Raw genomic sequence first — 22219 nt, 5'->3', positions numbered from 1 at the left:
GAAACCTGCACCTTCAGGTAACTGAATCTGTAGGTAACCGTGATCGATGTCAGATGGGAGTCGCTTCGTGTAAAACCTGACTCGCCCAGTCTTCTCTCTAGAGTGGTGAGGACCTGTGACTAAAAGTCAGGAGGAAAAAAAAAATGGATTGTATAATAAAACCCCAGCTTTTGATTAAATTCATATATTTCAGTCTATTAAATAGTTGGAATGTCGAAGTATAAAAATATTGTTCTCATGTTTGATAATATCTACATATATATTAAGCAAGTGTGTAAATCTACACTTGTTTCAAATAAATTAATATATTTTTTTAATCTGGAACATCAATAGTTTCTTAAGTACATGAGGCATTTTTAGGTCATAGAGAGCATACCTTAAGGAGAAACTATATTTTATAATTAATCAATTAGTCATCATTATAAAAATGTCTATGAAATGTAGCTGCCTTTAATTGAGTTGTTAATAAATACTAGTTTGAGTCCTTTTTTCGCCACTAGAGGGCGGTAATTTATATTGCAAAGATCTGTCAAATATTATTTAATATTCGTATATTTTAAAGTTATTGATAAAGGTACAATGATAAAATAAAATTTTAATTACTGGTATTTGCATTTACATACAAGTACCGACATTTAGAAGCAATATTAACAGGGCTAAATAAAAATCATTTAAATGTTGACATCGCAGTTTAAATGTAAATTGGCAACACTACGTCAGTTTTTCAAGTTCATTTGTTTTGTAGTTAAAGGAAATGTAATTATTGATTCGAAAAAAAAAACAAACGCCAAAAGAAATCAGAAGAATTTCACTCATTCCTTGCAAAGTGAAACGACTGTTTCAATTCTGATCACTTCATTAAATCTTAACAGCTTTAAACTATCTTACAACAAAATGGCGAATAGTCCTTTCATAATTAGCAGAACTGGAGAACCTAAACGAAATCAGACCTTATGCGGTAAGACTAGGGTTTAAATTGCATTCAAGTAAGTAATTGTAAGCGACAAGAATTAACTGTTTTTCGCGCAACAAAATATAGCGCTAAATATGATTGCTTTGAAAAAAAATTTTTGAAATCCAACCGAAATCGCATCGTACGAAAATTTACCTTTTCAAACCAACTCTTAAGGTCTAAAATCAATTAAACCAATTCCTAACTGTCGAGGACTACTTGACACCGGCGCACAACTATCAGTAATCGGCTATATGCTGTTTGAGCCACGGCAAGAACTTGGCTAAATCCGTAAACACTATGTAATGTTGGGGGTCACAGCGGCGCTCGTTGTGCCTGGATACGGATAAGGAGACCAGCCCTCGGAGGTACCAGCGGTCGTCAATTTTGAACACCATACCACCACCGCTGTCACCATTGCAGACTGATGAACCTGGGAATTAAAAGTGTTGTCTGAGAAACTAGGGCGAAGAAAAAGCCGTCTGTGAATTAACGGAATATTTGTGCTACTTAGTGTCTTTTTTATTATGAAGATTCGTTTGAGTAACGGTGTGGTTTAGTCTGGTGTTTCAGTTCCAAGGGACTTTTAAATACCTTAATCTTTATCAGATTTAATTCAAGCCATTTGTAAATTTCGCTAGACATGTAATAGACTGAAATTTTTAAGTGTTTTAAGATGTTAGTCGCATTTTCTTCACTATAATGGGTGATCCATTGTTTGCTCATTGTTTTTGGGACAGCTCAGTAGAATATTTTCTGACGGTTAGCTCTCACTGCATAATTACTTAATGTTTTTAAACATGTCTTATTCTTAATTATTAAGAACCTACCCCAGAAAGATATCATGACGTGCTTTGATGTCAGATATTTTATGCATTAATTTATAATGAGTAAATATAAACCACAGATGAGATATTATCGATTAGGTAATTAAGCGCCATCACCATTAAAAATTTATGCATTTAACAATTGTGTTAAAATAAGCAAAACTTTTGCGTGCACATCACATTCTATTTTAGTAAGGTGCAAATTGAAAACCGGATCACAGTGACGTAACATATAAATTAATAGTACATTACTGACGGCAGATACATAATTAAGTACTACACCAACTTAAGGTTTATTGCAGCCTTTCAAATTATACTTATCATTTCGTATATCTCGAGATGGCATGCTCGATTTTACTACAGCTCAACAGATACAAAATATTACTGGGAATAGATAATTATTTTCATAGACTTCAACAACTTTTTCTGAGTAACAAGTCTCATTAAAAAAAATATATTCAAATAGGTACAAGATACATAATGTATGTTTTATAACCATGACCATACAAAAATATATGGGAGCCTTGAGACGGTGGCGAGATATTAAAAAAAAGGAAACCTTAAAGACCATGTTTCAGTGGTATTTTGGTAAATTATTTTAGTAATGGGTGTGCTGAAACTCGTAGTGTTTTCCACCGACCGATCGTTAGGTTGTTAGGTGAAGTAACAATTGTATCACATACTTTCTACAGTTCCCGTATCTTTATTGTAGACTCCTGTAAGAAACACATATGATGGGTCCACACCGGTTACATTCTTGAAAAGGCACGGAATAGTTATATTGTGTTTATAGAGGAAAATAAACAGTGAATGTTCCAGTGTGAACGGACCATTATTCGTCTACCGTCATCCCATTATTTACTTAGTAGCATTTAGTAGTCTCTGGTGCACTGAGATACAAGCTCTGCTTAGTTCAGACACCAATCTCTCACAATCTTAAATAAGTTAAACCATGTAACTTTTACTGTAAGTCTGTGTCATGTTTAGATTGTGGAGAAAAATCAAGAAATTTGAATTTATTAGAGTATAAACCTAATCATTGTCAAAATTTTCAATGATATCTTTAACTGACGTCAATTAAGTGACATTTTTACTTAGTTTGGATCATCAGCATTAACTAAATATCTATCTACAAAACCATGGAAAATAACATACCAGGAAAAACTAATTCTTTACAAATAAACACACAATAAAAATCAATATCTCGAATGATTTTTTTTTTCATCTATTTCAAGAGAAAATATTGTTTTTATTTCTCTCCATTTTGAATGACACCAATTTTATGTATATGAACTTAAGTAGTTTTTCCCGGTTGGTTTTTCATGACAAAAACCAACTGTCAAACAAATGTCAAAATTTCCCGCCAAAAAGCGACCATAGACAATGAGAACTACATACGAGTACCATTTCTGTAGCCCGCGCAGTACGTGTACTCGGAGGTGTAGCGGACGAAGAATTCTGGGTAAGACTTGATGCAGGTCAGTTGGTTGACTATCGGCATCTCTACTAGGTTCAGCTCTTCGGTCGCTGAGCCCGTCTCGTCGAAGCCCCATCCCACGACCTGTCAACAATAATATAATGAATATTTTTCAGTTCATCGATCTCCATAGTCAAGAGTCAGGTATACATAGTACCTTAAACTGCTTGCATGAAAATATTGTTGCATGTGGATGAAGCAAAAGAAGTGAGTATGCAAGTCAAGTGAAAAGACATAGTCTCTGCGTACCCCTCCGGGCTGTTGGGGCGTGTTGTATATAGAGATAAGGTTGATTGGAAGAGATTCATTTAACTGTTTCGTGGCACATTATTAAAGCTCCTCTCCGGCCCCGATCTGGGCTGGATCCCGAAGGACCAATATCGATAATTTAATGGTAGAAAGAGTTACTCACCGATCCTTTTTTGTTGATAATATTGCTGATATCCACTAGATTTTCTGGCCATAGACAGACAGGCCGCACCCAATCTGTGTATTGCACCGGATCACGAAGGACCAACACTGCTAGATCCCGGCTGAAGCTGGTCGCGTTATACTGAGGATGCGTAATGATATCTTCTACCTGAAAGAAGAAACAATGATTATCATTTAATTTACGACAATCGACGCTGAAGCCATAAAGTTGACTCCGCACCATCTGTTCCTATGGATGTCGTAAAAGGCGGCTAAGGCCTGACCCTTATAAATTTGGAATTCTTCTTTTAAGCGATGGGGTAGCAACTAGCAATCTGTCATTATTTGAAACTCAATTCTATAATTTAGCCAAACTGAAGGCGTGTGGCCACCTTGTAAAATACTTACTCAAAGTTAAACTTACAGCTTCTACGCTGGTGTAGTCAAGCCAATCAATGGAAAGGCCTAAAATAAACTTGGGCTTACTACTGTCAGCACATTAATCTCAATTCTATTAGCTGAATGAGGCCTTTTGAGACTATTCTTGGTTGGTTGTCAAAGTTCTTACTAGTACAAATTGCAAAATTCAGGTACTTGTAAAACTGTCACTGTCAGTGCCGGATGAGTTTGTTTCTAGAAGGAATGAACGGCCTATAGTATACACTCAACGACAGATCTCAAAATATCAAGTCCAAGGCCGAGGTTCGTCCCACCTGGGAGCTCCTTACGCGCTTTTGCAGAAAAGGCTGCGGGAGGAGTGTCAAGTCATCGGCTAAAACTTTCCCGCTGTAATATAAGTCCCGTTCAGGCAAACTATGTTGTACATACATACATATGGTCATGTCTATATCCCTTGCGAGGCAGACAGAGCCATTAGTCTTGAAAAGACTGAATGGCCACGTTCAGCTATGTGGCGCCAACAGTCTCGCAAAGACTATAAGGCCACGTTCGGCTTAATGATAGAATTGAGATTCAAATAGTGACAGGTTGGTAGCCAATCGCCTAAAAAAGAATCCCAAGTTTGTAAGCCTATCCCTTAGTCGCTTTTTACGACATCCATGGGAAAGAGATGGAGTGGTCCTATTCTGTTTTGTATTGGTGCCGGGAACCACACGGTACTGCCACAAATATGTCGTCATAGTAAAAAAAAGAGGACAGATCTATCCAGATACTCCGCCGTCCCTAGAGCACTGCACATGCTGAATTACATGAACGAATTCCTGGTCGTTATTAACTGTTCCTTGGGAAAATTCACAAACATAACCAAATTAGGTCCTTATATATATACACTAGCTGTGCCCACGACTTAGTCCGCGTGGAATAGTTATTTTAAGGCATCATTGAAGCCCTCAAGGATAAATAATTCCCCCCGTTTTATTCACATTTTCCATTATTTCTTCGTCTCTAATAGTTGCAGCGTGATGTTATATAGCCTAAAGCCTTCCTCGATAAATTGTCTATTCAACACAAAAATAATTTTTCAATTCGAACCAGTAGTTCCTGAGATTAGCGCGTTCAAACAAACAAACTCTTCAGCTTTATAATATTAGTATAGACATTAGGACCTAATTAAGTTCCTATGTATATAAAACTTACAGCTCTGATTTCGACACCAGTTGTGGATGTCCTCAGGTTGTGTTTCCCGAGGTAGACCGTCAAGGTACCCTTGTTCACCACTCGGTTCCTGTTCTTCAGAGTAACGCAGTGAGCTGCCGTGATGACGTGACGGTGGGAGACCAGGGTTCCGCCGCAGATGTACTTGTAGTCTATGGTCTGAAAAAATTAGAAGCTAAAACTTTATATTTAATTTTAATTTTTATAGTCTGTGGCTGGACAAAAATAAAGTTTGGTCAATACGTATTCAGATCTGACTCGAAATATTTTATGTTGCAGTTATGAAGTAGAAAATAAAATAGGTCTAACATATGTAGGTATGATGGTGTTACACGTTGTATAGTCTAACAGGCAATATAAGGATATGATCCAGCTATAATGTGCGGTCAATCGAATTTGTCGTATTTTTAAACAAGTCAGCCTAGTTTAGTATAAATAGGTAACTTATCTAAATTACCAATCGAATCAATTTGTGCGGGGTAGACAGAGCCAACAGTCTCGAAAAGACTGAAAGGCCACGTTTTGGTTTGATAAATGGAATTGATGTTCAAAAAGTGACAGGTTGCTAGCCAATCGCCTTAAAGGAGAATCATAAGTTTATAAGCCTATCTCTTACGACATCCATGAGAAAGAGAAGGTGTGATTCTTTTTTTTTATTGGAGCCGGAAACCACACGGCACATTTTGTTTCTTTTGTACTTTAATCAAATCTAATGATGCCATAAAGATTTCTATCTGGCAATCGATGATTGATGACATTAAGTCATTACCTGAGTCTGGTATAACGCGATCTGCCAGGGCCACTCGCCTTCGTACGTAGGAGCTCCATTTATAACCAGCGCGTTGGGATTCTGCCGCACCACTTTACCGCATTCCTAAAAAAGTAGAAACGAATAAATCAAATTGCTGGCCATTTTTCTGACATACATACAAAATACTTTTTATTTTTTTGGCTTTGAAATAGGTAGTAAAAGTCAAAATTTAAAAAAGGCTAGTTTAAAAGGAATCCGAAATTACTAGAATTACGAAAACACAGATAATAAGACACCGCTTTTTTATTATACGTACATAAAATCAATGGAAATACCTTCACTCGGGAGTAGGCCGAGAAAAAGCGTTCATTATAATAGCATCATCGTTATTCATAAAGATAGAAATATTTATCAAAATAGCCATAATAAGTCTTTAGTCGGGGGTCATTAAGACCTCATTTTTCAAAACCGGATTTTGATTGAAAAATACGGGGTTTTACCTATCTAGCGGTTACATTGTTTATAACGGGAAGTTAAGATAGCATTTCTCTAATGCTGTAAAAATATTTGGAATAAATTGCTTTTTAAAGTGGAAAAAAGTGTTTATAATTCAGATTTCCTAGGCTTCAGCAGTTTAATTTATTCTGGTAATTATTTTCGTACATGGTCGTCGTTTAGCATACTGTTAATGTTCAAGAAGTTGACAATCAAAATCCCGATGTGATCAAAGTAAGGTCATCTACGCCAACCAACGTTCCTAATTTCATCATATCGTCTACGTAAGCTTAATAAAAACCTTTCCAATTCACCTTTCAACGTACCCACGTACATCATATCATCTACATATACAAATAAAAGACTTATCGTACATTTTGTTGTACATCCCGGTCATAGTGGCTCTGACCGTTGCCTCCATTGGCCGGCACCACGATAGTGGGCTGTCCACCCCCGAAATATTCTGATGGATCCACAGGTCTGCTGAAACAAACCATGACTTCACAATTAAAAAAATACTGGCAAGAAAAGGCACAGAAATAATTAAACAAATTGTGTGTTTGTATCTAATCGTCTGCTAATTTAACATCCTCCTATTGTTTGTATTAAACGTGTTAACTCTAGAGATAAAACAGGAATCTATCTACCATGTCATTATATGGGTGAGGTTCCGCTGCAAAGGTTGCAAAGGTTAGATAGGAGTTGCTTCGTGAAAAACCTGACTTAACCAATCTATCTTTATGGTTACAAGGCGCACATCCAGATAGGTGGAGAAATAACCAGGGCTAACGCCAGGAGAAAGAAGGAGACAAGCCATTGCAATTTTGATCACGACCCAAAAGATACTCAGTTCTGTTATTGCATGAAGCAACCTGTACATTAGCAGCGAATGTATTATTGGGAATATAAGTACAAAGCACTTAAAATAATGTCTATATTTTCATTGAAATGAAAATACCGTGTGGTTCCCGACATTTTAGAATAGGACCATTCCATCTCTTTCCCATGGATGTCGTTGAAAAGTCATACTAAGGGTTAGGTTAATAAACTTGGGATTCTTCTTTCAAGCGGTGTGCTACTAACCTGTCACTATTTAAATCTTAATTCTATCATTAAGCCGAACGTGGCCTTATAGTCTTTGCGAGACTGCGCAAGGGATATAGACGTATGTTTCATTTCCAATAGGTTTTTGCTATCAAAACTATTAATCTCCTCCTTACACGGAAGATTTGAAGTCCTTACCTCGGGTCATCAAAGTCCTCAGGGTCATTCCTGACAGTGCTCGTGGTACGGAAGGGCGGAGACGGGGTGAGGTAACTGGTCGGTTGGTTGATATTTATATTACGCCTAGGTGGATCATTGTCTCTGGAGGAATAATAATTTTTGGGATTATATCTCTGGGATATTTGCCGGTTCGATATGAATTCGTTACAGGTAAAGGCATGAAAGAATGAATGATATTACCTTCATTGCACATTTTACATAAAAGAAAGGGTTTTAATAACTAATTACTTGGAACCATGGATTCATTTTATGTTTCTTCTGAGATGGACTCTTGTTCCAAATATGGACACAATCACGATTACATATTTAAAAAAAATAGTAAGGTCAGAGACAGAATGATTGGCGTCGGACCTTTCTGATTTTGACCCAGAAATCTTACCTAGCTTAGACTATCGTTACTATAAATTCGATCGCCTGAATGAGCACATTTCTCACTATGTTCTCCCTCATCGTAAGACCGGTAAACGTTCAAAAACTTACGTTAAACCATTGTAAATATCCCAGGTGACTTAGCCAATTATAAGTTATTTATTTAATCAACCAACCATACCAACTGTTAGTGGGTTTTAAGAGCCAATCACCATTTCTAAATACTCGTAAACAGTAAGATAAGCCATACCTAAGAATAAAGCAGAGGTGATTAGAAGATAAAAAAGTAATCAAAAGATTGTATTCTGATGCATCTAACAATTGGGTGTACTTATATAATTTATGTACGTGTCGTTTATATTATATATAGTGTTTAAAATTGTATAGCGCACTGGCCGGTTAGAAAAAAAAGTTAATATTTAAGTGAAGAAAAATAGTGATCTTTTTTGTTAATTTTTCACAATGATTGTCAGGAATTAGAATTACTCACGATATGTTTATGTTTTAAGTTTTCATATTATAGTTTTATTTTCATTTACCAACACGTACCTAGTTATTTTATTTTATCCCGGCATATTCTTTTGAACATATAGTATTTATTAATGTGCGCTGCCTTTTTGATCTGATGAAGAAATCCCATTTGAGATAAGTCTACCATTAGATATACCTATTCTTCTAAATTCAATGACTTTTGAAATTTGTTATATTTCTTTTTATGTTTTTAAGAGTTTTAATGCGATGCGATGCGATGCGATGCGATTTTCAGAAAAGTGTTTGTCACACCTAGGAGACGATTTTAGGAATTAACCGACTTCAAAAAAGAGGATATCGATTGGAGTCGGTTCTCTTTTTTGCGAAAGTTATTTTGAACGAAACAATTCTTAAAACTACAACAGGAAGTGCGGACCGATTTTGTTTTCGGGGAAACCATATCACATCGCTAATTATAATAATTCTTACTCGTGGCAATGTATTTTACTTAGATAAAATAACAACATGCCAAGGACACAAATACTCATATTGTTTGTTTACTTACTAGGAATCACTATCATTGTTACTTATCAAATTACTAAGTTTACTGACCTCGGGAAAGGGTATCAAATCAAATTATTCAAGTGAATCCATTCAAATTCAGAGTAATTCGAATTGTTAGTACAAATAACGTTATATGTGGTGACACAGACATATATTTAGCTAGATACCGCCAACTATATAAATTAAACCACACGTGTCAAGATTTATTTTTGTTGCAAATTTGATTTTTAATTAAATCATTTATCTTTAACTAATTATGTTTGTATTCTTTTAGGCCGTGTGGTTCCCGGCACCAATAAAAAAAAGAATAGGTCCACTCCATCTCGTTCCCATGGATGTCGTAAAAGGCGACTAAGGGATAGGCTTATAAACTTGGGATTCTTCTTTTAGGCGATGGGCTAGCAACCCGTCACTATTTGAATCTCAATTCTATCATTAAGCCAAACAGCTGAACGTGGCCTATCAGACTTTTGAAGACTGTTGGCTCTGTCTACCCCGTAAGGGATAAAGACGTGATCATATGTATGTATGTATGTATGTTCTTTTAGACGATGAGGCAACTATGAAATTTTAAAGTACGCAACAGGTACCGAAAGAATCTCTATTGGTATCTAAGTAAGACATCATTTTGCCGGTGGAGCTCATACACTTGCGGGGTCTAACTAGATATATGTCTGTGTGTGGAGAATAGAAATCTGAATATCTGCGATGTGGAGCAAGTTATGTAAAGTTTACAGTTGAATTGAAATATTAACTGTTTGAAATAGACGTATCATCTGTTTGTTCTGAGAGTTTTAGTAGGCAGAATTTGTTAGTTATATGTATCTAGCTTTGTTTAGACACTTCGTTTGCGAAGGTTTTAACAAAACAAAATGCAAAATAGACTATCTATTATACAGAATACTCTGTGGTCTATCTGTGACGTGCTTTCATGGTAAAATCGCTGGACCGATTTTAACGGAAATTTGGAATGGACGTAATTCAAATGAGCTTAGATTATAAGCTTTATTTTCCGGGAGTGTATACACGGGTCGCAGGGATAGGCTTATAAACTTTGCAGCTAATTAATATTTATTAAGTATGTTTATTTATAATACTCATGCCTCTCTGAACACCATTGACGATTGATCCACACTACCTCACATCATTACTTCGGTTTAATATGTCTTCATTTTTCATAAAGACACAAATAATGTCGTTTATATGAAAAACTTATACTAACATACAAGTTAATTACATGCATATTTTTTTCCTCGATGAGATATAAATTTTAATGTACCTATGTAGGTAAACAATAAAAGTTAAGTACCGCGCAGAGCGCTCACAACTTCACTACATGATTTAAAATTTCGTTCAGTTCATTCAGAAATAGGTGGAATATTTTTGTGTCATTATTTTCATCATTATCATTGGAATAGAAAAAAACGGTATCATTACTCAATACAAAGAAATACCCATAATTACGTGTTTACTAAGCAATTAACTTAACCATTATAGAGGTACTTGATTTGCTCGTACATCGTAAGGAATTTCTAATAATCACAGAATTGTAGAAATTTTTGTTTATGTGCTAGGAATTTCCGAAAACACACTGTTTTTGAACGTCGGTTGTAAACCATTGGTTATCAGCACTAATGCATAAAAATATCCCTTTTAAGGGAAAATGCGTAACTTGAATAACAGCCGAATCGAATTTCAAATAAAATTGATAATCTTTATTAAAAAAATAATAATACAATACCCTGTTTTTCTTCTTTATCACCGAATATCTCCGAATTTTAAGTGGTATCAGTGGCATTTTTTAAGAATAAATTGACTAGTTTTATTTTCCTCTCCGGGAAAGAACCGCGATTTATGTAGATATGCAAGGTTATGTATGTAAGGTAAGGTACGGTTAGGTTAGGTAAGTAAGGTTTTTTTTTAATTTAATTTGATTAAATTACTTACTATGTAAAATTGTTACCTAATAGTAACGACCTACTTACTCTTGTAAAATTATTTATCAATTTTTAAAAAAAATTCCTCACAGAAGTGATACTTCTAGTGAAAAAAATCTTCATATTATATTATGAAGATTTTTTATACTTCTAGTAATCTACATATTCATTACTATTATTGTTTATAAAAACTATTTTAGATAGATTGAATAGATTAAGAAAATTAAACTATTTACTAAATCGACGAGTAAAAAGAAAGAAGAAACAAAAAAATAGAGAAAACAAAAAATAATCAACTCACATTTTGGAAGGCACCGCATCTTGTGGGGGGCGTACATACACAGGTCCATCTTGCGACGGCGTTCCCTGCACAGGCCTAGTTGTGACCTCATCTTGGGGCCTTATACCACTTGTGGGCCTCGACGGTCTACTAGTAGGCCTGTTATAAGTGTCCACAGGCCGGGATACGTCATCACCAGGCCGAGATCCTTCATTTGGCCTGATCCCTTGATTGTTCGGTCTCCCCTGGTCACTTGGTCGCGAATTCTGATCGTTAGGTCTCAAGCCTTGGTCATTAGGCCGTGGTCTTTCCGTCTGCCGAGATGTAGGTCTATAGGAGCTGCTTTCAGGTCTGCTTGGCCTGTCTTCTGCGTCGTAAACTTGTACTGGCACTGGAGTATCGGCGTTACAGATCTCTCTGCCGTTTAATCGGATGGCCTTGAGTTTGGGAACCGGTGGGTTTAACGGGCTGTACTGGACAAAGAAGCGGACGGCCACAGCGGGGCCCGGGTGGATTTTCATTTTTGTGTTCTCAATCTTGAAATCAGTATTGTCTGTCGTTGACACGTCTCCAACCCAGTTCTAAGGAATAAAACGTCTTGTTAGTTGATGTGTGGTTTCAAGAACCGACAAAAAAGGATAGTACTATTCCATCTCGTTTCCATGGATGTTGTAAAAGAAGACTAAGGGCCTATCCCTCATAAACTTGGGATTCTTCTTTTAGGCGATGGGCTGGCAACCTGTCACTATTAAACAAACAGCTGAACGTGGCCTATCAGTCTTTCCAAAGCTGCTGGCTCTGTCTCCCAAGGGATATAGACGTGATTATATGTATGTTAGGTTGCTAGCCCATCGCCTAAAAGAAGAATCCCAAGTTTATAAGCCTACCCCCTTAGTCGACTTTTACGATATCCATGGGAACGAGATGGTGTGGTCCTATTTTTTTTTATTGGTGCCGGGAGCCACACGGCTCAATATACGAACGGACTGTACGTATATAATTTATCTAACGGTCACGAAAAGGCTGAAAGGTAATTTGATGTAAAAACCGGAAAACTCACTCCTAATATATCAGCTTTCCTATCCAGCACAATATTCAACCATAGAGAATGTAGCGTGCTGTCCGTGGACAGGTTGACGACCCCGTACCAACGTCCCGGCTCCGTCCCTGGGGGTTCATAGCTGAACACGTTCGGACATGGCGACAGGGGGGGAGCTTCCTGCTGCTGGGCCCAGGACCCCGCCAGGATGACTAGGACGCACACAGCGCTAATCTGGAACAGAAAAGTGGATGAAAATGGAACTGTGGTTAAAGAACTTTATTTCTCAATTTACTTCTTACAGAGAAAACATTTAAAATAAATATGTTCATTTGTTGGTGTGAGCATTCAAATACATATTTTCGATAAAATAAAAATAAGTTGGTAGTTGCGTATATAGCCGCTCGCTGCTAACTAACTAAACACAAACGCAAGAACAAAACATTAGGATGTTCGCACATAATAACGTCTCTCGTAACGTCAACTAATAACGTCATTATACTCTGGGCGTCCACATTGCATCCGCACCATTTTGGAGAACGAATACCATAGCCATAGGTATTTGCAGTGGTCTGGCAGCAAAGAAAAAATCATCTCTTCCCGTTTAAATTGTAAAAGAACTAAAAAATAAACATGGGATTCTAATTCTTCTTCATTCTTCAGGTTCCTCGTAACCTGTCACTATTTAAACTTCATTACTGAACGTGCAATATTATAACTAAGTTTTACATGTTGGTTCTGTTCACCCCGTAAAGGTTATTACTTACTGGGTAGATATGGAGCCAACAGTCTTGAAAAGACTGAGAGGTCACGTTCAGCTGTTTGGTTTAATTATAGAATTGAGATTCAAATATTGACAGGTTGCTAGCTCATCGCTTATAAGAAGAATCCCAAGTTTATAAGCCTATCCCTTAGCCGCTTTTTTACGACTTCCATCAAAAAAATGGAGCATGGAGTCGAGAACCACACGGCACTTAGTAACTTACTAATAGCTAACAGTAAAACTTACTTTGCATCTAATCTCAATCATTGAGATTTGTGCCTACAAATGATCATTACGCCTAAAACCGCAACGAGGCGTCCAAATATTATACACATATAGCAATTATTAATAACTTTAGTTTTGTTTATAAACATAACTGCGTACTTATCACGGTTGGGCGGGCAAAACCAGCGGAACGTTTCAATTCATGTTATAATAAGTCATTGCTTATCCAAGTATTTACTCATCGTAAGGTTTTCCCTGATCACTATGTTAATGTTATTCAGTGGGAATATTCTTTGTAATACCAAGTAATTAAGGTACATTCTTTTTGCTGGTTCTCTCTTCTCCTTTTATTATTACACGTCTATATCCCTTGCGGGGTAGACAGAGCCAACAGTCTCGAAAAGACTAAGGCCACGTTCAGCTATTTGGCTTAATGATAGAATTGAGATTCAAATAGTGACAGGTTGTAAGCCCATCGTCTATAATAAGAATCCCAAGTTTATAAGCCTGTCCCTTAGTCGCCGTTTACGACATCTATGAATAGAATAGATTTATTTTCAAAATTGTCGTCATTAATCTGTAACTTAGCTTAAATCAGCTTGACTGACTCCTTCAGACGGTGAAGATCTAGATTTTTCTATTTAACAAAGGTAAAGTCACACAAATTAATAAGCATACGAATGTCATACCACTGGTTTAGCGGGATTCCCTTATTCGGCTGCTGTCAACCGGTTTTTGTTACAATCAAATGTTTTGCATATTAAGTTGTGGTCACAAAATAACGACCTTTAAATCAGATGATTTGATCCAGCTATGTATGTATTTGGTGTGGTACTCGGCACTTATAAAAAAAAGTAATAGGACCACTCCATTTCGCTCCGATGGAAGTCGTAAAAGGCTCCTAAGGGACAGGATTATAAACTTGGGACACTTATTTCAGGCGGCGGGCTAGCAACCTGTCACTATTTGAATCTCAATTCTATCATTAAGAAAAACAGCTGAATGTGGCATACCTATCAGTGTTTTCAAGATTTTGGCACTGTCTATCTATACCGCAAGGGATATAGACGTGATTTTATGTATGTATGTATGTATCGCTCTACCGGATTTATCGGATAACCAAAGGTATAGAAAGTGAGAATAGATAAAATTTATGCCTTAACAAGCTTAATTAGACCTGGCCTGGCTTCAATATGGAATTCTAATACATAATTCATGGATAATATATAAATATGTACACATTTACATTCAACTAGGAATACCTACTTATTAATCTATACTAATATTATAAAACTGAAGAGTTTGTAAGCCTATCCCTTAGTCACCTTTTACGACATCCATGGGAAAGATATGGAGTGGTCGTATTCTTTTTTGTTCTGATGCCGGGAACCACACGGCATAGTGATAAGATGATATATATATATATATATAGATATATATATGCCTCGTCATATAGGGACAGTTTGCCGGTCTTTGCTCTGTGCACAGGCATAACAATAACGGCCTTTGCCTAGCAAACGCTCAATTACGCAATTAATCAATGATATAACCGCAAACCTAATACCACACGCTATTCCCGGAGGGTTTCCTTGCTGACGATGTATGTTATACATGTCTATACATGTCTATACATGTTAGTTAGCAAACTTCCGTGGAGAAGAGCGTCCGAAAGGTGTCCGGTTAAAATGCGTGATGCGCAGAATGGCACAGGTTCAAATACCACCTCGGATACGTACCAATGACCGTTTTAGGAGAACACTAGTTTGAATACTAACTGATGCTCTTAGGGTGAGGGAAAACGTCGTGAGGAACTTTGCACATTCAGTCAACTGGATGTGTAACAGTGATCGATCCAAAACGGGTTGGGTTGCGGAGGAAGGGAGTCGGTTCGTGTAAAAACCTGACTCACCCAATCCAGGATCCTTGGTCAACCCCGTGCTCCTCTCCTGAGTGATGAGAAGAAGAAAAAAGAAGAAGTAGACTATCACGGAAAATAAGTAAAAATCTATTTAACTATGTATATGGCAAAAATTCTTAGCCAGCCTTATCTTTTGCCCGAAACTTAAATCATAATAAAACCGTTTAAAAATAGCCTTTATTTGACCTCTTGATTAGTGCCGTATAGTTTCCGGCAATTAAGAATAGAACCTCTCCATATCTTTCCGATGAATATCGTAATAGGCGATTAAGGGATAAGCTTATAACCTCTTTCTTCTAACTGCCTTTCAATATTTTTAGGATTGTTTACTCTGTCTGCCCCGCAGGGGATATTAACGTGACTACATGTATGAATGTATGTTTGAAAATTACATAAAATAGTCCAGCCGTTTAGCCACGGGTTTAGTCATGAAAAAGACAAACTTTCGTACATATAATGTGTCTTGAATTGACTTAAACTTGAAAAAATAGGCCACGTTCAGCTGTATGGCTCGATGATGGAATTGAAAATTAAATCTAGGTAGGTATCTCACAAAATGACAATTTAATAATGTACCTAACTGATAAGTTTTGAAAATTCCTACAGACGAAAGTCTTAAACAAAAGCTAGTCAGGTGTAAATGAATTACTATCATTACGAACTTGGATCGGAATTACAATGTGCAAGTATTTATAGCTTGTAATAGAGTGCCTAACTTCGGAGAAACATAGACATCTAAATGACTAGAGTTAACAAAAACTCAATATAACAATGAGTTACTGGACAAAAGTAAGAAATCCTACTAATATTATAAATGCGAAAGTTTGTGACTATGTTAGGATGTCAGTATGGATGTTTGTTATTCTTTCACGCAAAAACTACTGAACCGATTACGATGAAATTTGGTATGTAGGCAGATGAATACCCAGAATAACATATAGGCTACTTTTTATCCCGGAGTTCCCGCGGGATTAATGCCACGAGTACGAAGTCGCGGGCGACCTCTTGTTATAAATAAATGATAAAACTACAATAATCTGTTACATGAAATACTATCAGACCAGCATGTCAGCTCCAGATTCAATAAAAACTCTTTGAAATTTAACGTACCTACTGCTTTGTTTTTTCAAGACTGAACCTTCACCTAAGTGTAAACAAATACTTTCCTGAAAGCCGCATCAAAATCAGTACAAGGAAACGGGAGATAATCGCGGACAAACATACACACATACAGGTCAAACTGAAAACCACCTTTATTTTGAAGGCGGTTAACATAAACTAATAAAAGTGTCTGATTACCAAACACCAGTTACGAACGTGGATTAAAGGATTCTTTTTTCAGTAGAAACATTTCTCTCAAGTCGTTTCTATAACAGTATGATCTCAGTGCAAATAAGCTAGTACGTCCGTGGTAATTGCCCGTCGGCTAATGGCCTCCAGGCAGTAAAAACTTGCCGGTTGCCTCCACACTCCTGTTACACCAGTTTCTAATTTAAGATCTTGGCTTCAGCTGCTTATTTGTAAAGAGGCTAAAAGAATCTTACTACCCTACTATTTATTTAAAACGTAGCGAACTAGACATACATCCTAACATTGCAAACTAATATTATAAAGGCGAAAGTGAGTTTATTTGTTTCTTACCTTTTCATTGGTTATCTAATGAATTAATCTTCTGAAAATATACATATAATCACGTCTATATCCCTTGCGGAGTAGACACAGCCAACAGTCTTGAAAAGACTGACAGGGCTACGTTCAGCTGTTTGGCTTATGATGGAATTGAGATTCAAATAATGACAGGTTGCTAGCCCTAGGTTAGTCGCCTTTAACAGCATCCATGGGAACGAGATGGAGCGGTCCTATTCTTTTTTTTATTGGTGCCGGGACCCACAGCGTAATCTAATTTCCTTGAAATATCTTGTTAATACATACATATATATAATTAAGAATCTGGAGAAGGACTTAGTCTGTAGTCTCTGTAAGTGTATATTTTATAATGTATTAATTAAAGTTTTTTTTTCAAATTCTCCTTCAAAGATTGAAGATCTCGCCTTCACATAATTATATGAAAATGGCATGATAGGTACTTGTATGCAAGTCAGAAAATTACGGTTTATCATGATAATATGTTGATTCAAGTTAACCTTAGACCTGATTCCGTGGTTTATACGATTATCTAGACCACAGTGCCCGCAACGTCGCTCGCGTAAACTATTTGAAAGTCCTTGAATGTATATACCTATTTAAAATTACTTACTCGTCATTAGCCTTACGAGATAGACTTAGTCTTGAGAAGAATTTGAAGGCCACGTTCAGTTGTATAGTTTTTATGTGTATGTATGTCTGTTAAGTGATAACTTCAATTTGAAACAGAGTCTGTTGATTAATTAGTTCTATTTTTTTGGGGAAAGTGGTTTCCGAATCGAGCCATAAAAAAAATTATACACATATTTAGTATTGTTTAAATACAATTTCTAAAGTTACAAATTCAGAGTCAATTTCAGTCGTCATCAACACATCTTAGATAAAGGCATAAAGAGTCATCATAAGAATTGTCATCCATCTCAGTTTGGTCCAAAGGTTCGGCTGGCAGAGAATGCTTTGTGGCATTATGTCCACCTGTTGTACATTTTACGTGCATAAAGTTTAAATAAATAAATAAATGTTCAATAAAAGGTTAAGGTCAATTTTGAATTGAATCCGAAGAGGGTTTCTGTACTTTATGTGATCTGTATAATAAATGTTAATATGGCGTGATGACTGACGGCACGTGACCTGATCGAAAATTTGTAAGACTGACATCGGGATTCAGCACGAAAAAAAATAGGTCAATGGGTGTCAGTTTTGTTAAAGTATTTATTTTAATTTAAACTTTCATATTGCTGTCCGTATTTCTCTATCTTATACATAAAATTCTCGTGTCACAATGTTCGTTCCGTACTCCTCCGAAACGGCTCGACTGATTCTTATGAAATTTTGTGAGCATATTGAGTAGGTCTGAGAATCGGCTAATATCTATTCATACCCTCAAAATGCAAAACAACGTTTGCCGGGACAGCTAGTTTTATATATATAGGGTCCTATTTCAATTCTGGCAAAAGATTCTATTCTATATCTAATAATTCTGGCATAAGATATCACATGTTACGCAACTTCAACATCCTTATACGTGTTATATTATGATCATATAACATTACTTATAAATAATTAATGTATATTACTCGTATATGTAGATACTTCTTCATGTGTTTGATATATGTGCCGTGTGGTTCCCGGCACCAATAAAAAAAGAATAGGACCACTCCATCTCGTTCCCATGGATGTCGTAAAAGGCGACTAAGGGTAAGGCTTATAAACACGGGATTCTTCTTTTAGGCGATGGGCTAGCAACCTGTCACTATTTGAATCTCAATTCCATCATAAAGCCAAACAGCTGAACGTGGCCTATCAGTCTTTTCAAGACTGTTGGCTCTGTCTACCCCGCAAGGGATATAGACGTGATTATATGTATGTATGTATGTATGTGTTTGATATAATTGAGCGAATTGAGGAAACTCCGTTGCTAATTATAAAACTTGTTTTGCTGAGTGCAGCGACATGTGCCGATCTGATTTTGACTCACTTGACAAAAAGAGGGTATTGTTAATGTAAAATTAAAAGTGTTTCTTTTAAATTTTAATATTACCGATGAAGGGTTCCGCAATATAAGTACCTAGTCATATCGAAAGATTAGACTTTTTCAGTCTTATTTTTATGTAACTTATTCAATGATGGCCTGGTAGTAAAAAATCATATGTATGTCAATCTTCCCGTGTAGATTGTTAAATACAATCACAGGAAAGGCTAATAAACACGGGATTCTTCTTTAAGTCAGTATGCTAGTCACTATTTGAATCTCAATTCTATCATTAAACCATACTGAACGCGGCCTTTTATTATACCTATGCACTTTCTTTCCTATCTTTTGTCCGCCACTTCGCTTCCGTACCAATTCGCCGTTAATACTGCGGAACTGTACTTTTTTCAGGAATGAAATTTCATGAAGATTTGTCAAAAAGATTATAGAAAGAAGCCGACGACAGGAGAATGTAAAGAAAGGCATTAGCTTGTGTACATAACTAATAATGTATAAACTTACTGATATTAAATAAACCTAAAATAAATTGCTTTTCCAATATTAAGTTAAACTACACTAGGTACATGCTGTAAGTTCATTTTCATACTTTCGTCTTCTTGGCAACAAATGTTTAGCGATTTTTTTTGATGTTTTACCTAATAAGCGCTTTGTCTAAGGTCAACATAGCCTTCAATAATAACGAAATATATAATATACATAAAATATTATTGCACTGTAAACATTCATCTATAAGATATACATGCAAATTAACCACTGAATATTAATTTGTATCACACCAAACCTTGTAAAGAAATATTGAATTCCTGTCAAAAAAAAGATGACATCCGTCTACCTTTGCCGTTGACAAACCGGTCTTCATTGTACGACACTTTTTAAGCACAATTCCCAACCACAATAACACTAGAATTTTCCTTAAACACTCAACTCACTATTTAATTAACAAAATGAAACGGCACCTACCATATTAGTGGTATAATAAAAAAAAAACTCCAATCGCGACGCGCGTTTCCCGCGCTCGGCGTTTTACGAATGACAAAAAGTATCATAGTTATAATCTAAGGTCAAGTTTAAGATAGCCGGTAGAAAGAGACGGGTGATTTTGAGCTTGTAACAGAGCGGGACGCCTTCATTTTGCGCGTGCGTCAGAATGCAAGGGTGCGCACACGCATACTCGTTGGCAATGGAGGAATAATTAAGGCACTGTTTACTTGTAATTACATTAACTCGAGGTTCAATTTTAACTGATATGTTTCGTTTTATTTCATTACTTTCTATTGACATATCAGTACTCAAACTTGAAATTATTTATTTATCAATCAATCATTATGAATTTTTGCTTTACATACGCTTGCTTATTTACACGCGTCACTCTCTTCCGGTTCGGTTGTTATAACATTACCTTCATGGTTTTTTTTCCATCTATCTATCTCTCTCTCTCTCTCTCTCTCTCTCATCTTTGATTATTTCTAGATTCTTTGCTGCTTTTGCTACTTTCCTTTGCTACTTTGCTATGGGGCCTGGGTTCCGCTTAAATCACAATCCCATCCCAATCCAACTAATATAATAAATGCGTGTTTTAATTGTAAAGAGGCAATAAACAAACAAATAAATTTAGGTAAATCACAAGTACCTAAACCTATTTCCATGAAACTTGGTACAAAAGAGTATTTTTGGTAATTCGAGCGAGCCTGTGAGCGAATGACAATAATACAAAAAAAAAAAAACACACGAACGAACTCGCGGGCGTATCCAGTGGGCAGACTGCAGCGCGTGGATGCCTGAAAACATTCCTACAAGCGTTCCCTGGCAACCTCGTTACCCGCCTATTTCCGTCATTCCACTACCCCTCAAACTACAGCGTTAAGAGGATATACACTGAGAAACAATTAAAAATTTCCATTAATAATCTGACTGACTAGTGCCGTGTGGTACCCGGCACCAATACAAAAAAGAATAGGACCACTTCATCTCTTTCCATGGATGTCGTAAAAGGTGACTAAGGGATAGACTTACAAATTCTTTTTTAGACGATGGGCTAGCAACCTGTCACTAGTTGAATCTCAATTCTATCGTTAAGCCAAATAGCTGAACGTGGCCATTCAGTCTTTTCAATACTGTTGGCTCTGTCTACCCCGCAAGGGATATAGACGTGACCATATGTATGTATGTATAATCTGACTTATTTGTGCCCACTCCTTGAATAGTGGTCAAAGGTGGCCTGACCTTCTTACTAGACAGGACGCTACTGGTATACTGGTAATCAATGACACGAGTGTTATGATGATATATCAATAGCATTCTTTAATTAACATTTGAAAAAGAAAAACACAATAGTTTTTTTTTTAAAAACAATTTAAGCAAATACAAAAAAAATACACTCTTCGTAGATAAGAGTTATAAGTTTTACTTACTGAAGTTTTCCGTACATATTTACTTAGGTTTAAAAATGCTATAGAATTTTATTTAATAATAGATAGGCAAAATGGTCAATGGAGGATTGATATTTGAAATAAAGATCAGACGAAGAGTAAAGAGAATAGACTAAAAGCGGACCCCGGGCGCTACGGCGCAGGGTACCTTCAACCCTATGATGAAACAGAGGTTAATTGCGTAAGAATTCCTTTGGTAAAAATGTAAATACGAGTACGTTAGTGTAGGAAGTATAGTTGCAAAGTTTGTTATTCTTACAGAAAATAGAAGGCGGAAAGAGGAAAGAAATAATCAGTTTAAAATTCCTATAGATATTATTGAACATAAAATAAAAATATTTAACAATAAAAATTATTTTGACATTCTTTTACCTAACTAACAAAAACATGACAACCGTTGCTATGGCGTATCCAAGAAGGTTACAGTTAGCATCGAGAAAATATAACCAGTAATTTCATCTTAACGTCGTTCTTTTGTGAAATAATTGCAGTGAAACAGGATTAGGCCTGGGGTCTTTGAGACTGAATTGTTTATGTGAAATGTGTGATTAACAGCTCAACTGCAATTTAAGCGTCTGCTGTCCACAGAAATTATATTTAAAAAACAAAATATAAGTAATATTTAGCCACAGAACTCTTAATATGCCGTGTGGTTCCCGGTACCAATAGGAAAAGTATAGGACCACTCCATCTAGCTCCCATGGATGTCGTAAAAGGCGACTGAGGGGTAGGCTTATAAACTTGGGATTCTTCTTTTAGGCGATGGGCTAGCAACC

The 22219-nt window shown here is 36.3% G+C and overlaps 1 protein-coding gene across 7 annotated transcripts; it reads right to left on the bottom strand.

Moving 5' to 3' along the window:
• Nucleotides 1–194: 194 nt before the first annotated feature.
• On the bottom strand, nt 195–20033 carry LOC106130023 (serine proteinase stubble). Of its 7 annotated transcripts, none has more exons than XM_060950734.1 (11): nt 19975–20033; nt 12493–12705; nt 11454–12013; nt 7770–7892; nt 6902–7010; nt 6051–6155; nt 5264–5440; nt 3669–3836; nt 3178–3340; nt 2463–2495; nt 195–1385 (listed from the first exon to the last, which is right to left on the bottom strand). In XM_060950734.1, the coding sequence occupies exons 1-11, from the start codon at nt 19975–19977 to the stop codon at nt 1192–1194; spliced, it is 1848 nt and encodes a 615-aa protein (XP_060806717.1). In that variant the 5' UTR covers nt 19978–20033; the 3' UTR covers nt 195–1191. The 7 variants fall into 7 exon arrangements, with proteins under 7 accessions (XP_060806717.1, XP_060806713.1, XP_060806712.1 ...); XM_060950730.1 differs by lacking the exon at nt 19975–20033 and adding an exon at nt 19796–19911 and having other exon boundaries at nt 6902–7007; XM_060950729.1 differs by lacking the exon at nt 19975–20033 and adding an exon at nt 19796–19909.
• Between the last annotated feature and the right edge of the window lie 2186 nt (nt 20034–22219).

The sequence above is a fragment of the Amyelois transitella genome, chromosome 22 (genome assembly GCF_032362555.1).
Source record: "Amyelois transitella isolate CPQ chromosome 22, ilAmyTran1.1, whole genome shotgun sequence".
In the NCBI taxonomy this organism is placed as follows: Eukaryota; Metazoa; Arthropoda; class Insecta; order Lepidoptera; family Pyralidae; genus Amyelois; species Amyelois transitella.
Note: the sequence above shows the minus strand (reverse complement) of the source record. Positions and strands in the feature narration are given on the sequence as shown.

Coding starts and splice junctions, on each gene's coding strand:
- LOC106130023 (XM_060950729.1), bottom strand. CDS start 19,873: ATGAAGACCGGTTTGTCAACGGCAAAGGTAGACGGATGTCATCTTTTT. Junction 5,441..6,050: donor TCGCGTTATACCAGACTCAG/GTAATGACTTAA, acceptor TAATTTTTTCAG/ACCATAGACTACAAGTACAT. Junction 1,386..2,462: donor AGATACGGGAACTGTAGAAA/GTATGTGATACA, acceptor TTTAATTCCCAG/GTTCATCAGTCTGCAATGGT.